This window comes from Coccinella septempunctata, chromosome 2 (genome assembly GCF_907165205.1).
Source record: "Coccinella septempunctata chromosome 2, icCocSept1.1, whole genome shotgun sequence".
Classification (NCBI taxonomy): domain Eukaryota; kingdom Metazoa; phylum Arthropoda; class Insecta; order Coleoptera; family Coccinellidae; genus Coccinella; species Coccinella septempunctata.
In genome coordinates this window covers 13,576,189-13,594,017 of record NC_058190.1, presented here as the reverse complement: position 1 = coordinate 13,594,017, position 17,829 = coordinate 13,576,189, and the positions used below count along the sequence as shown (strand labels likewise).

Genomic DNA, 17,829 nt, shown 5'->3' with positions numbered 1-17,829 from the left:
ACTGTATTCGGTATTGTGTCAATGAGGTTATCGATGAAACTTTGGAGGAATATTGTGCTAAATGTCTATCAAAGTATTGGCTAGCTGTTGTAGTGTCTGCGGCAGGTTAAGATAGCGATGTTACTGTGAAAATTTTGGTCTCGAAAGGCAGCGGTCCAATTAATTCGGGTAATGCCATGCATTTCTATGTGGTCGTTTGAAATTGTAGCCCGTTTTGGACGAGCATCATTGTCGATTAACATAAAATTGTCGTCGATGGCTAATGCAAAGGGAACAATAATAGGTTCTATAATCAGATACACCCTACCGTTGTCATGGTTGCGTTAGCGAGGATAATAAGATATGTGTGCCCATTAAAACAAATGAGTCCAAAACGCACACTAATCCACCACCGAAAAGAGTTTTTGGCGTCATGCAATGTTCATTATACCGTTGACCCCGATCTCGCAACGCCTACATTCGTCTATTAGACTCATACAGACCAATTCTGGATGTACCGATAAACGGGCAGGAACTCCATCTATGCCCAACGAGAGCCCAACGATATCTTACATGCCGCTGCTCCCTACTAATTCGAGCGAACCTCACTTTTCTCTCAAATTGCTTGCAATATATTCCTGATTGTTCGACCAAGAACTATCGGTAGCTTGCCGAAATGAGCTATTAATTCGGGATGCTTTGAAGAAGGGATTTCGTCGAGCCAATGCTTGTCATGAGTACTATATTTTGTCTGTGTGTCCTACTCAAACATCCGTCTCTCAACATATTATTTCGGTATATAGTAACACTTATGAGCTTTTGGTAACGACAAGAAGTGACATACAATCGATGGGAGATTTCTTTCACATTGGAACTGTGAAATGAGTTCTTCAGTAAATGACAGAGGTTTAACATCCCCAAATAAACAGATGCGTTTCGAATGCACGATTTCTTTCAATTCTTTGAATTATGTCATCTATTCCTCACATTTTTAATGCGACTGAGCAGCATATCGGTTACGAGCATTTTATGGGTAACTCGAGTCGATAGTAATGACATAACCTAATATACCTTGAGTTAAAACGAAAGATGAATTCTGAATATTCTTTAATCTTCAATTTAATATACCTACTGGAGCATACCGCTTTCCATATCTTAACTAATATTTTTCATTGGTAATTTCTGAGTTCTATCATTAGAAGCACAAACAGTTTTCTTTATTTTACAGGATTATTTATTTCCAAATCAGTACGTAGACCTTGATTCATTTACTCCTGTGAATGCATTTCAGAGTCCTGTCAATGTAAGCCCCTCAGCATCACCGACTAACATACATCAAGGGGTTCGAAATCAAAACCGATTTCATTTCAATCAAGGACAGACGCATCCTCCTCATTCTGTGAGTAAGGCGATGAATATTTTCTTCTAGTCTAACCCCAGCATGATTTGGATGTATATTTTCGTTTTATATTTTCGGATTATTTTTCCTTTTTTTTGCATGTCTTATTTTTTGTTACAGAATCATTTATCAGTTCCAGTAAATCCTAGATATCCTCTTCGTCCTCACAAGGTTTGTAACCAATCAAGTGTTTTTATTGTTTTCAACCTTCCCAATAATATTAATTCTTAATTATTAATTGCCGAACAATTGGCTATCATCCTTGTTCGCTTCCGCCTAATCTTTGTTTTTCTCGGTTTATTGTATACTATTCAGTATTTTTCTGTGAATATTTCATTTTTCTCAAAATCGATGAGAATTGTAAGGACGTAAAAAGATGGTTTTCTGACATCATACCGAACGAGGCGAAGCTGAGATCGGTAATCCGCATAGTCGACAAATATTTTTTTCTACACCCGTACACTTCCTGCATATTTGAACCGGAAAAGTTATTTTCTCCAGAAATATTGCGGAAAATTATAGGTACTTTAAGAATGGGAATGAGTGCAGGAACATGGAGAAATGAGGTCATGGAAAAAATTATGTTACAAACTATCCTTCTCGCACACGACGTTCAGGATAGCCGTCTCACTTTCTGTACTTGCTGGGAAAATAACTATATTCTTGCAACCGCGTTTGAATTTAGTTTCATGCTCTTATTTCAGTTTAGAAAGTAGGTATCTTTTTCTGCACTAGTGAGGGAAAGAGTACCGGAAAGTGATTTTTCGTGAAATAGTAATACTTCGAAAATGAAATGAGTGTTGGAAATACATAGGTAAAAAAAGCAAGATCATGGAAAACTACTTACCAAACTCCTATGTAAAAGAACCCCTGACTGCTTGCCTGAACTACCACACCCAGGTGACCGAACGACGCGAAGCGGATTTCGAGCAAGCAGTCGCGTGCAAAAGACACTTTACGCATAAGAAAATAAGAATAGAACATTATTTTTTCTACGACTTTTTTTTCCCAATTTTCCATAACTCATTTTAGTACCACTTTTCTTATCTAATTTCCTGCACTACCCATGGAAACTTTCGAAACTGAAGTGAGTGCTAGAAAGAAACTTATAAGTATAAATTCGGTATTTTCCTAACAAGTGCGTAAAGAGAGTTTTCCGCACTTTGCAAACGTGTCAGGAACAACATTTTTGTTGGAACATGTTTATCATATGATGGAAAGAAAAGTGTCTGAGTTTGTAGATTCTTGTTGACAGAAACGGAGAAACACAATATTATAGCATTTACCATCAGAGAAGGTGAAAATATATGTTTTTTCCCAAGCTGAAATACGAAATCGCGATTAAATGGTGAAACAATATGTCACATGGCATAGCCACATTTCCTAAAAGAAAGATAAATTGCCTGTATCACTACAATTTTTGAGAAATTTTAGTACGCACACTCGACAGAAAAAAATTTGGGGTCGCGAAATTCATTCATCGTACTTCGAAGTATTATAAATCAATATAACGAACCCTTCTAGGCTTGAAGGTTCGTTGAATTGAATGAAAGATTCCCCACATTCTCAAAAGTTGACAGAGCAGTTAGAATGAAGTCCAAAAATTTGGTAAGCAAAAAGAAGCGGAAAAATGTAATGCTGATCGGTTAGACGACAATTTGCGAAAACGAATCAGATATATTATCTGAAATTTGAGTAAAATAGGTTTTCAGGAATTTGGATGTGTATTTATTCTCGAATATTAATCTATTTGCCTACTGTTTCGGTGGTATACTGTTCCTCACAACCTGTTTTACTCAAATCATATTCATGGATGAAAACCAAACTGATTACCTGAAATTGTTTATTATAGTGAGGAAGTATAGATCCGAACTGGTATTTTTGAACCCGCATCTAACCCGAAGCGTTAGTAAGAATCGTTCTGAAGTTTTTCAGTAGCATTGGCCTCCTTTACCTCTATTACCTCCATTGCCTCCATGGCCTCCAGTTGAATCGTCTTTCCAATTCGTTTCTATTTCATATTTCCTAATCCATTTTTCTAAATTCATAACGTTGAGGAATTGCATTGAAATTTTGTTGGTATTGCAGAATTTGTAAATTGCAGGCTTCTAGAACCATCCATCATCCATCAAACTATGCGGTGGTCGCGGTGGATGGCTTAGTAGATGACACCATCGTGGATGACATATTAGACGTTTTCGCAACGTAGTATTTTTCTGAAAATTTGATAACATGGATAGTTGGACCTATTCTATCGACCTTAATATATTCAGCTTTGCAACTACACAGATAATTTTCATAAACTTGAATTTTCAAATTTTCGAACATATCTTCACTGATAGTTTCCGAGTTATTCCCTTTTTTTCTGAAAATAATTTACAGATGAAGGCTTGTTCATTTCTGAAGAATGCAATGCACAATTTCAGATTGGTTTCATGAATTTGATTACCGAAAAATAATAATGTTGCTTCATAGGTACGATCAGAATCTGAAATACAGTGGGTTCGAATGGGACTGTTGTCAAATTTTTATTCCTGAAAAAAACAATAAGTCTAATTTTTTCAAAGTCTAATTTTATCAAATTCGAACAGTATATTATCTCTCTATATTTCAATTCGCAATAAAAAAATTGATAGTCTTCTCAAAGTTTCCTCAGCCAAAAATGAACCATTTTGGAAATATTTTGAAATAAGTGTCACCTGAAGAGAAAAGAGAAGATATCAACATTTTTTTTTGTTAACATTTACCCCGATCCAAAGTCATCTTTTTCAGCATATTTGCCACAAATTACACTATTTCCAGGCATGTCGACAACGAAATGTCTGATACCTACAAAAGTCTCAAAACGAACGAAGCACTATTACACCAAACACAAATACGATAATGAACATTCGAATATTGGGGTAAACGTAAACAAAGATGAAGTGGACGCACAGTAAATATAAACATAAATATAGAGATGTTGGACATCTCTTTCTTGTTGTTTCTTCCTCTATCTACGCTTGAGAACCATTCTATCTATGTTTGTTCCTTAACTTCTCCTACACATGAAACTATGTCTATTGTTGAAGTTTTTTTTCATATGGTAATAATTGAAAAACAAATACCCAAGCAAAATAAACACAAAATACGAAATTAAACGAAGATTTTCTGAAGTTACATATTTTCACTCCATGGAAAATTTGGTCAAACTCCTGGATTTCTTAAACTTTCCAAACGTTTGGCAGAATTGAATGAAGCAAACTGGTTTTTTAAAGGCAGAAAACGATGAAACTAAGGTTGTTCAGAATTCCATTTCTTAAATAGCATACGGATTCTGATCAGCCCAAAAATTCTAATTATTCATGTATATTATTTTCTTCCGATTTGAGATTACTCTATAAATCACAGGGGGTGATTCATCAATCGGCAGATCACATGGGCATATCACAAAATATGTATCTCATAAATAGAAAGACGTAATTCTGATTAGACTCCACCAATTTTTTCATTCCGATGTTCCGAAACATAATATGAAGAGAAAACATTGCGTTGAGCTTTGAAAAAATCGAAATTTGACAGTCTCATTTGAAACCCCTGAAATCAGATTCTGAATAAAACAACACATACGCCTAGCTTCAGAATCATCATCAAGAAAAGATATAACCTTTCCGCCAGAATTAATACTGTAATTATTAATTGAGAAAGATGCTATCAATTCCTAGGGAGATTGTGCTGGTCTGAAGAGATCAAATAAAATCGAAACCATGGTCATCCTCTACCCTTCCTCGAAGGAATGGTGGTTTCTTTCTTTCGTAGCAAATTCTGCCACTTGTACCCTTAATAATGGCGTAGTACACCTTCCGAAACTAGTGGGGTACAGTTTTTGCAGTGTTTTAATGAAAATTAGTTTAATAAAAAATAAGGCTTCCTTTTCTCCTTATTTCCACATAATATGGCGGACGCCAAAGAGTGGAGAGAATTGAAGCTTTTAATGTATCATCAAGTCATAATTGATGTTCTTGCAAGTGGGTGTATTTTTTTGATAAACAACTTCATTGATGATTAGTTTGCAAATAAAGATACCGGAAAATATTGTAACCCACAAAAAAAACGGTATAATCCTTAAATCAACCAAACTTAGCAGAATTCCAATTGGATGGTCCGTAATCCCTGAGAATAGTGGTTCCTTAAAATCAACCTGTACTCACGGACCAAAATCCTATGAACCGCATCAACCCCAGATTACAGAGTATAACCATCAACCATTCCAAAAAGCAGACTTTCGCGGTTGACAGATGGCTTTTAACCTTTCTGAAAATTTTTAGACATAATAAATCACCATAAAACGAACCGAGGCCCGTATATTTACCAGTTTTCAGGTAACCGCAGCAGTTGACCTAGTTAATTTATTTAATTTTTATCCACATACTCAATTGATTTCACTAAAAGTTATTTCAAGAGGAATACAATTTATTTTCATTCAGTTAAAATTTTTATTCGTCAACAACGATTTTGCAATTTTCTTGATATTTCTGTTTCAGGGTCTGCCATTAGAAGAGAACATACCAGTTATAATAGATGGAGGGCCTCATAATGACATGTCAAATATGTATCGGCAACGTTGTTCTCCCCCTTCATCATCTCCGACGGTATGTAGAATACCAAGATTATAGAGAGTTAACCTTACCTAACTCTATAATCTCTTCATAAACTTTTTAGGGTTTTCACTCCCAATCTCTGAAACAAAATCAATTAAAAATGAAATCAACGATTTGCTCCTGCGTAAATTCTTGCACTAATTTGTCATGAGCAAATTAACTAGAAAAAATTGTTGCCTGACAATGAACTCAAAATAAATAACGTTGAAATTATAATTCTTTGTAACGTTTCGGAGTCTATATCAGACTCCTTCATCAGACGAAAAAATCTACTTTTGAAAATCTTCTGAATTGTCGCTTTTTGTCTGACATTAATTGTCAACACACAGAAACAGAGATTGAATTATAATTTCAACGTTATTTATTTTGAGTTCATTGTCAGGCAACAATTTTTTCTAGTTAATTTGCTCCTGACAAATTAGTGCGAGAATTTACGCAGGAGCAAATCGTTGATTTCATTTTTAATTGATTTTGTTTCAGAGATTGGGAGTGAAAACCCTAAAAAGTTTATGAAGAGATGCAAAATCCTCCCAAAATAAATTTCAATCGATAACTCGTATAATCTTTGTGTAGAATAATTTAGGACGTCTATAAGCGATCTCGAATGGCTTTTTTGGTTGGTTAATGGTAAACTGGTCGGTTCATAATCGTCAGACCCTCGGTTGGTTCCGATCCATTCGAATTCTTCGTAAAAAAAAAGACGGTTGGTTAAACGGCTGTAAAGTGAAAATTTCATTTAACAATTTGTTTGCAAGTGTAAACCAGTAGGTCCTTTCGTTTGCATAAAAAGTGTAGCACTTTTCTACACTCGATTCGATTTACACCAGTATAGAGGAAGTGTAGTTTATCTACACATAGTCAAAAGAAGATGTAGATAAACTACACCTCCTCTACACTGGTGTAAATTCAATCAGCAAACGAATACTAAAATCGAGTGTAGAAAAGTGCTACACTCTTTATGCAAACGAAAGGACCTAGTTTGTTTTTGTATAAATTGGAAACCAAATTTTCATAAAACGCTAAAACGTGAAGAAGTCGCAGTCGTCTTATGTTGAATTTGGTTACTCATCGAATTTTAATAAAATATTTTTAATGAGGCAAGTTCTAATATTAATTTAAAGCTGACACATCCCTGTTAACAGAACTTTATACTGAAAACAAATGTACACAAAACGGTAATGCTAGGAGAATAGAAGGAGATAAAACAAAGAATAAATAACCAAAGAGTGTTTTGGTAAACCAATCTTGAACCAGACGATTTATGACTATCAATTTATCATTCGGTTGGTCCAAATATGACGGACCAATCTATGAACCAACCAAGAACCAATATCATTCGAAATCGCCTTATGTGTTATTCTTGTATCCACGTATAATGAATGTTTCCAAAGACAATGTTGAGTTGGATACTCAAAGGTTGAAATAACATCTGTAGGGTAGAGTAGGGGGATATTTTCGAGAAAATTTAATAGTAGTTCAATTCGATTGGTTTGGTGGATCATGTTATACGCGGTCAAATATTTATATTTAATACGTCCTTGTACTAGGAGTATATAAACATTTTCATTATTCTTTGAAGTTTTCAACGAAATCAATAATATAAATTGGCCAAAAATTGACTATCGTTCAAGATGGTAAAATAAAATTCAACAAGAAATCTTCTCATAGCAACATATCGACCATTTCTCGGGCTGAAAAAATCGAATAAAATACGACAGCAAGACTATAAAGAAAAAATGGAAAAATTATATCACATTGATGAAAATGAAAATAATTTTTGTTATTTTCATTCATCACTTCGGATTCAAATCGAACCCAAAATAAAAATTATAATCATAACACAACAACAATCAGTCAAAGCATCATAACGGCAACCTTTGAATCTCGGCACTATGTGTACCTAGGCCAATTGGCTCGTTTCACAAATTTCGGCGCCACTACTTCTGTTGTTTTTAGTATTCGGTACATGGGTTTGAGATATCGAAACATCAATTCATATCGCACTGTAAAACACTTCCTTCCATATCAGAGTTAAAAGCATGGCCTAATGCTAACACATGATTAGCCAATGCAGTATCTTCTTTTTCACCCGCGCAATCTTTCTCATATTGTGCAAATATGCTGCCCAGTTTTCACTTCAGCAGAACAACCCTGATTCCCCCTTGAATATGATTTATATTTAAGGGCATATTTTTCGTCGGAATATAGTTACCCTTTACTTTCTTCCAATCATATCTGAAAAAAGGGGAAACTAGACAAAGCGGTACAATTTTTTCGAATTGATATTCAGGGTTGATTTCTTCACATAAGTTTAAATACATTACTTGCCTCGGTTAATTTTTGGAGCAAAATCACTTCTGACATTGTGAATCGTCATTATTAAAATTCATAATTTCGGATATCAAAACAACAAATGCTACTATCTTAATCGAACTAACAAACTGTAGCATCACTCAAAGTAGTAACAGAGATACCATTTCATCGCGAAAGAGATGCTGACCATGGTTGTCGGTCTCATTTGACTTTGTCAGAGCAACAAAACTCATACCCCGACGAAAATGAAATTAATTTATAATAAGAAAATCATCCCCCATAGATATAGACTTGGAAAAAGAAAGGGAATTCAAAACTTCTGACGTTTAATTGACTAATGAAATGACTTCTACGTCATAATTATTTTTTTGGGAGTTGCCTTGTGTTTCTGGGATATATGAACATCTTGAAGGTTTAATGAAAATGGTCGTGTTATTAGTTATTACAAGAAATTTTTATTTCTGAAAATAAAGTACAGAGATCCTGAGCATAGATATTCGAGAGTACTATTCAGGGTGATTCAAAAAAAAAGGAAATCCAGAAACTGAACGCACTAGAGTCACTAGACTCTAGACCAAATTGCCTTGCACTAATTTTGTCAATTCACGAATACAATCTGCGACACTAAAGTTCAATGTGATATTGAAAACGGGTGAATACTATTATTTTGTCAGTTCACGAATACAGTCTGCGACACTAAAGTTTTATGTGGTATTGAAAACGGGCGATTACTATTATTTTGTATCAGTTAGTCTATAGAGGTCAGTTCTAATGAACTTTGCAATTATTGGGCGCTACTTTTTCACCTTTTTGAAATTTATTTTTGGGCTTTAATTGTTAGAATAACATCAGTATACACTAATACGTCCTTCGCACCCTTACTTTCACTTTAACAGGAACCTATTTGTTATTAAAGTCAACTTAGTATTTCAAGATGAATAAATTGCAATTCCAAAGAATCCAATGATATAAGGTAAGAATTAAATCATAAAAATAACCGAGATAATAACAATTTTTTCCATTTTCACTGAGAAAACTTTCACACCCTGTATTTCGTGAAGAAGCAATATTTGTTCTAGGCCTCTTAAGCTAGCTCATCGTATGATTAGGTAAAATATCTCCAGTGAAACCGGAGTCTCCAGTTGGGTAGTTGATTCTCGACATGAGAGAGAACGCTCGAGTGAAAAGAATCTACTGCATTGGATTGCCATGCGTTACCATTAGGCCATATTTTTGATTTTGATAATGTGAACTCCCTATTTACCCAATTATTCGAATGTACTATACAATCAAAAGTTGCTTCAATTGTGAAATCGTCATCAATCAAATATTGATATATGCAGATAATACAACAACCAAATATTGTTACATTTATATTGTTTTCATATTCTGGAACTATTTCTATACTAAAATTAATTTATTTCCTTCACAATAAATTTTGTAGCGGCCTGGCACATATAGATCGAGACCGAGTCCACATTCTTCTCCTAGTCCTGGAGGTAGACATTCAGCTCCTTGTAGTCCCGGTGCTCCTAGTCCATTATCAAACGATTATCACTCTCTGTTCAGTCCACAACAAGCCACACAATTCCAGCAGAACTTCGAACAGTTATCGATGGTGAGTTTACATTCGCCAATAACTGAATGCTTAATTAAACAATGTTTATGTGGTCCATTTCATTAACCATCCTTCATTGCATTGCTACAGTTAATCATTAACTATATCAACATGGGAATCTTTTCAATGAAGAGGTCATTGACTAGTAGAATGATTATTCACTTCTGAGAAGTTGCCGCTCATCAAAAAACGAGTAAACTTATTTTTTTGTTATCTAATGAGACCTTGAAATGTTAATGCACACAGGGAGTGGTAAGTTTAATGGTACAATGTTGTTACTAAGTGTAGCACATTTTGATGAATTAGACTAATAGTTCCAATGATAGTTCATAGTAATCCAGACAACGAGGACCAGCTGTTGATGTAACTATAAATATACTAGAAATTATCCTACCAGGATAAGTAATAACTTATTCCTATTATCAAAAATTCAAGATGTTAGATTAGAAGTTACATTTAATTGAAAAACTTGAGAAAGCAACCTTTAAGAATCAATAAACATAGTCTTTCGAGAATAATCGATCTAATCATGGTATTATTCTTTGCTAAAATTATTGCATGACAATTGCATGCTATAAAAGGGTTGCAACTGAATTAATTCACTTTACGAATTTCAAATGTAGGCACTAGGATATTCAGAAGTTAACTCCAAACGATCAAAATTTGACACAATTATTTATGATAATCCAATGAGGGTTGAGAAGTTCAACTTTTATAGTCGGAAATGAAAAAAAAATGATGACAGAACGGGAAACATAACTAAGCCAAATCAACATCATGAAGTAGTATTTTGCTTATTCCCGAACTAGTGAGGAATGATCTGAATTGACTGAATAATATGAAAATCATGAAATTATTCTTCACAAATTAGTAATATAATATATTTGAATGATATTGTCCGTATACCTAGAACGAAGTCATGAATCACATCAACTTTCCAATTTATCAAGACTGTATCATAGCAAATTGATGATTCAATTTCTTGTTTTTACCTTAAATTATGTTTCATAAAACTATATCGATAATCAAACGGGCAAAATTTAAGATAGCCCTTGGCAGGAATCGACTTCTGCGCATGTGTAGTTTTCCCTTCACTTTGCAATATTGCTTTATCATCGAACAAATTGGATGAGGTCGTTATGTGTATTTTCTCGATGATAACCTAACAATATGCTGCAAATAAGTGCCTAGCTTAAAACCACAACTTCGTTGGCTTAATACTTCCATGTGAAACTCTATCGAAGATATATTCAGAACAATTCAAAGAAGATAATGAGCAAAAAATTAACAAACCACACTACAAAAATGAAAGGAAAAATTGAATCTAAAAGTCATAATAATTAATAATCAACAACAATCTTCAATCCTCAGAAAATTAATAAGCATATGTAATGGAAAACCTCGCGATGAAGGTATCTAAAAACAAACTTCAATTATCGATAGATTCTTGCAACTTTCCTGAAAAAATACCCTATTCGTCAAGATCCTAGTTCAAATAGAAATCATTTATCGATCTTGTCCCTCACCTTGACGTAGCCGTCACTTGGCACTGCGATCCCGAGTAGATTTTATTTCTTGCCTAAATTTCATTTCTTCAATCTGTTATATCTCGCGAAATATCCGTCAGAAAACTATGCTGTGTGGAGCATCATCAGGAATGAATGCTGCAGATAAGAATATATTCATTACTATATTAACACGTTCGCGACATCGAGAGATTCACAGAAGGACCCGTCTGAACGTTATTTCACTTTTCTTGTTAAATTACATATATTCATTTTAAACATGAATATAACCTTCTTTCATGATGAACTTGTTTGTTTTTTAAGTTTTTGACCATTTTCCGTCGTGTCCCACCGGTGGGTCACGACAATTATCTCTCGTAATCGTCGTGTCAGACCGGTGGGTCACACAGGGGGGATGTGTGTGTGTGAGTGATCAAATGACTATTTTTGTTTCAGATAACTGATAATTGATTATACTTTAGTTTGTTGTTTTGGAAATAAAACCTTTTGTCGGAATTATGTCCATATTTTTCATCCAAGTTTTCCATTTCCAAAACCACCTTCACACACATTCATAAACTTTGGCCATATAAAATGCACCCAGCGTGACCCACCCGTGGGACACGCACGGCCACTAGCAATAACCAGTGTGACCCATTGGTGGGTCACGACGTCGTGAACGTGTTAATAAGACAAAAGTCCCCTTCGAACGGATTGACTTTTTTATATAACTTTTCGAGCTCTAAAAAATTGAACTTTTAATTCTCTCTTAATCTTATAGTTCCCCTAGCATCGACCTGAAAGAATTCATATTCTGATGTATAAGTTTCATTGAAATTCATCCAGTAGTTTATGAGTAAAAGAGTAGCAAACATCCATACAAACTTTCGCGATTTATTATATCTATATAAGATTAGATTAGATATTTGGTTCGGTATGTTCACTGACATTCACCTAATCGTCGTAGTTCCTCGTTTTTTATCATTAGTTTCTAATGTGGGCAGCGAATTTCGAGAACATTAATCATATATAGTACTGCTGGTAGTAGAAAGTAGAACTATACGCTCGGACTAACGAAGAGGGTATTGTATTGATGATGAAGACTTTCATGGTAGGGTAGAATACTATGTACATATATGAATATTAGAAATTTACGAGCTTTTCAGTCGTAGTCTCTTGGGTATTTCACTTGTCATTTTGCCTTCAACCGCAGTAGGCATCTTCGAAGGAATCTCAATTTATAATATTTATAGTTATAGTTTGTATAACATATTGTTATACAAACAACGATCAGGACATCTTTTTTTATCTGAAAAAATTTGAATAAGCATGATTTAATTTTTCACGTTTGTCAGAAATTGAAATCTTCTGACATTTTAGTGAGGTAGAAATATCGGTTACCTCGCTACACCTTACACCCCGCCGACCGAATGCTGGAAATGATATAATAAAGAGATATTAAAAGTACATACTTTATGTACTTTTTCTGAATAATTGAACCTTTTTTAATTTTTCATTCGAGCATGCGTGTCAGTCAATTCCTGTCAACGGTCTGGCCTAACTTTTTCCATAAGAAAGAATGCGCGTAGGCAATATTGATATAATAAATACTTATATAGTTGTTACATCGTAGATACATCGTTGAGTTTTCAAAACTCTCAATATATCACCCACTTATTTGACCTTTCTATTGTAGCGTATGATGTTTTTACCTAGATCGGATATGCTACGCTATTTACAGTAACTAGGTTATTGTTCATGAAAGCCCATACTGTCTTCATATTACCGTGCGTTTAAAAAAATTCGTCGTCAATAAGGCTATGGAATTTTGATGTGATATTCTGTGACGGAATTACTTCATATTCCCAAAATCAGATCACACGAATCTAAACAATCTGAGGCGGTTGAAAAAATCCTTGGTAAAATTTTTAATACTAATGAGAGACATAAATCTGAAATGAATTGAATTATTTCTTTCGTACTTACAATTATGTAAAAGTGTTCTACCTATTTTGTTAATATGGATGAATAATAAATCACAGTAAAATTCTCAATATGTTGAATTTTCTATAAATATTGAATTGATGTGGTCAATACTCAATGAAAATCCAAAACTAAAATAAATAAACTGAATTACATGATTTTGAGTTACATGAGTATCAGGTTTCAGTGTTCTTCTACAATTAAAGTACCTAGGTAGTTTGCTAGAAATATTTCCCCTCTGCTCCTGTGCACTTCTCACATCTCCTGACATTCAAAACATTTATGTAAAATGAAAGAATCATTGTTGATTTGATAAATTTTTATCAGATTCTAGTTAGGATATTTGAAGAATAGAAAAAAAATCAGAAAGTATGATATAACAAGCAATCATGGAGTAAATTCATGTTCGGTATGAGGGCTGATGAGCCAATCCTTCAAAAAATTCCTTGAGTAGCTAAGATTTCTACAACTGTCGAAAATAACTATTGGACAATTCATCAAAATTCAATTTTACTCTAAAAAGGCACGATATATTTCTCTTTCATAACCTTCTTCTTCATCAAAGAAAATAACTAAGTTTGCCCTTGGCCGATGCATAACAAACTCCAATTGCTACAAGGGTAGCACCTTGTCAATTCAATTTTCTGATAACATATCATTCTTTATGGAAACAAAGTAATGTCTCTTTTTCTAAATCGTGTGGCATATGCTAATGGAGAGTCCAGCCAGTTGAGATAAAAGCCGAACAGAGCTTCGTGTGGAGCGTCTGTTTTCATATTTTCAATATTGCTGAATAACTGTGATTGTGTGATTTTCTTCTCTGGCCGACCACATCTTTTTTTGTTTGAACTTAGCTGTTTCACGGATAACGTCAACAGTTCTTTGAAATATAATAATATAATATAATAATCTACTTCTAAGTACAGCAATACTGGTATACTCAATGAATTCGCTGAAACATCTATGAATAGAATATTTCCATTATCTTTCTATTTTCCCCCAAATTTTGAAGTAGGATCCAATAATGAACGTTTTTTGAACGTCCGTAAAAACCATCTGTATAATTTTCTGATAATTTAAATACAACAACAATCCAGAAAGCTAACTTGATAGTTCACCTGGAAAACAGTGCGAAATTCCATAGCCTACTTGACGACCAATTTTTTTGAATGCACGTTAGAAATGGTAGTGTTTGGAAAATTGTTTCTGTGATGATGCGTCAGGTACAATAGGTACATAATTCAATTGTGGATGTACTATTGAAAGAGTAATAAAGAACATTCATTGATGCATTTTCAAAATTCATTTGGTCACTTTGTTGTTGTTTTATGATTTTCTCACATAGGCATTTGAAAATCAGTCTGTGAAATAAACATAATTTTTTAATTGATTGTCAAGAAATCCAGAAAAATAAAAAATTGTAAAAACACACGAACTGTTGAAAATTCGTACAGTTTATTGTGGTCCTTCGTAAAAGGCATGTTCCACTGCACTATGGAGAAAAAAGAACATACACTTCGAAGAAGTTCGAAATTGAATAAGGGTATACCATCGATTAAATTAGGTTTAGATGATGTTGTCAAGAGCGGAATGGTCTCATGGATACAATTTTGTCTAGGAGTTGTCAGAATTACAACAAACAAAGAAGACAAAATTCTGTTTATGTGAATCAGTTGGTGGTAAATCCGTTGGATCAATTGTTTCGAAAATTTTCTGGGAGTAGAAATGTGAGTCGTACATATTCAAAGTATGGTTCTAAAAGTAATAGAGAAAAATCAAGACTGAATTTGAAAATGGAGACTCTAGTGGAAGAAAAGGTTTCAAATGAGGAGTGTTTGGAACGACTGCGAATTATTCAAAGCAGAGAAGAAATGACTTTCAACGAATTGGAACTGAAAATGCTCGAATATGAAGGCGTCAGTGATGATGGTTCGCAAGACAACATGTCTCAAAGAATTATGTATAAAAATCAAGATGAGGTGAAAAATTGGATACGTAAATCCATCGTCATCGAGTTGATATTTATTAGTTAGGAGAGACGAAAGAATTAGAAATTATGGAAAATACATTGCTTCATAATGGAACTCGGTTTTAAATAGGCCCACGTCCTAATGCGCATGACGTGACGTGTGACGTGGGAATGTACGTCCCACGTCACACCAATTTGAATGCTTCCGCTCAAAATCCCACGTTATATTTTTTAATATAACGTGGGCCCACGTAATCAGAGTAATCTGTATGTACCTAAAGATTTGTTCTCGATGCTGCAGCTAAAGTTTTAGTCATAGCCTCAACGATTCACTCTTCCAGGGATCAGATTTCGTTCCATCTGTAGTTTCAGTTAAGTGGCGAGGACAGATGGAGTCAACGATTTTTACGGCGAGGAAGGGAACGCGTTTGGCAAGCCAGCGATGTATAAGATGAATGTGATAATGTTGATGGGCTCTCGCTTCGCAATAACGAAATGGATAAGAAACTCTCCAAAGGTTTTGGAAACAATATCAGAAAATTTTAAAAGTGATTGCTCTTCTGAAGAAATTAATTCTGAAAAGATAGAACGTGTTTTGAACTTAACTGGTCTCCTCAAACAAATCAGTTCATGTCCAATTTTTATTTCAAACAATTGCTTGGACAATTTTATAATGTGAAAGAGATTCCTACGAAACGTGAAGTCTTAAGGCTGCTTATGTTCGTTGTTGACGCTTTAGGGTTTTTTGGGTTGTGTTATGGTGAAAGCTCTAATTTTGATTAAGAATATCTGGAAAATCGATATAGAATGTGATATGGAAATACCTGAAGAACTTTTTCATTCTTGGAAGAAATGGACTCATGAATTGAATTCCTTTGTGCAGATCGAAATTAGATCACTTTTCCTCAATTTCCTACATTATCCCTCCGAATGGATCTCCACTCGTTCTACGATTCAAGTGATGAAGTTTACTCTGCCGTTGCTTACCTGAAAACCAAACATAGTGGCAACATATCGACTAGTTTTGTTTCTTGTAAATTCAAGGTAGCTAGGTAGCACCTATGAAACAACAAACAAATCCAAAAGTAGAACTTTGTGTAGCTTTTTTTAGGTGTAAGAATAGCCAAGTCCATTCTACAAGAAATAGAATACCTCATCCGTAATACATATTATTGGACATATTCGTTTGTGGTATTACATCAAATGAAATCAGTAAGTAGAAGATTCCAGTCATTGTCAGCTAAGATGCTGAAGATTGGCCTTCTGAACTATATAAGTTCACTGAGATCAACTCAACTGTCTTGTAATAGATGATTCAGTGCTTAACAGATTTGTAGCTGTTCATCCTGCTGGATGAATCTAGATTTTCTAAGTGATTGCTTCGAAGTACTGAAGGTATTCGTTGGAAATTCAATCCTCCAGCAGCCCCGCATATGGGTGGTATATGGGAGTATATGGTTCATTCTATAAAAACATCTCTTAAAATTTTTTTAAAGTGAAGGAAACCTTATAAGCAGAAGTAGTTAACTCAAGACCACTGACTCCTGTGCTGGTAGACCCGGACGAACTAGAATCGATAACACCTAATCACTCCTTAAGTTATTGAGAACCGGAAACGTTGAGAATATCGGAGAATTCATTGGGGATCTTGACTGTCGGAAGCAATGGGGATTTGCTCAAGCTCCTACAGATGGTTTCTGGAAACGTTGGATTCTAGAACCTAGACCTACGATTTCGAAATGGGAAAAATGGTTTTTCATGCTTGACTGAACCCATCATAGAGATATTGTTTTGGTAGAGAATGAAAGTTTTGAGGCTGCATCCTGGAAGAGATGGCTGAATAAGGGTCGTCTCCATTTTCGACAAAAATGGGGAGTTCACTAGGCCAGTAGACAAGCTCTGTATCCTCACCACCAATTAAAAATTCTAATTGTTAAGAAAAACAAGTATTTCGGTTGGTGGAATACATGGAATGTCGAAGCCATTCGTTGATGCATTTTTATGATTCATTTGGTCACTTTGTTATTTATGACTTTTTTATGTATTCGAAAAGAAGGGTAATTTTTTGACTTTTTGTCAAGAAAGGCAGAAAAATGGATAATTAAAAATCCTATAATATAATATTATACCTGCTTCATGGACTTTTGAAAATTCGTAAAGACAAGAGAATTATTATTCGGTTTTAACTCGGAGTTATTAATAACCTTACCATTTGATGAAAGAGATACATATGAAGATGAAACAATATTTTGAATCAATCGCTTTATTCATTCAGTTCAGAACAAAATTTGTTCTCACGAAATTATAATTTTTTTATTTTGATTTTAAACAAATTAATGATTCAATGTAAAAGACAAAAGCAAGAGTCGAAATGAATTAGATCTATTAATAGAAATGTCAACAAATATTACAATCTAGGCCGA

General features: G+C 34.3%; 1 protein-coding gene across 8 annotated transcripts in view; it reads left to right on the top strand.

Moving 5' to 3' along the window:
• Positions 1 to 17,829, top strand: part of LOC123307421 (CREB-regulated transcription coactivator 2-like) — a 61,826-nt gene that overhangs the window by 25,951 nt on the left and 18,046 nt on the right. Inside the window, exons 5-8 of one of the 8 annotated variants that reach the window (XM_044889713.1) lie at positions 1,208 to 1,378; positions 1,499 to 1,549; positions 5,902 to 6,009; positions 9,776 to 9,949. In XM_044889713.1, the coding sequence (XP_044745648.1) occupies positions 1,208 to 1,378; positions 1,499 to 1,549; positions 5,902 to 6,009; positions 9,776 to 9,949 (504 nt within the window). The remainder of the gene's footprint in view (positions 1 to 1,207; positions 1,379 to 1,498; positions 1,550 to 5,901; positions 6,010 to 9,775; positions 9,950 to 17,829) is intronic. The other 7 variants (XM_044889715.1, XM_044889719.1, XM_044889714.1 and 4 more) reach the window with 7 other exon arrangements.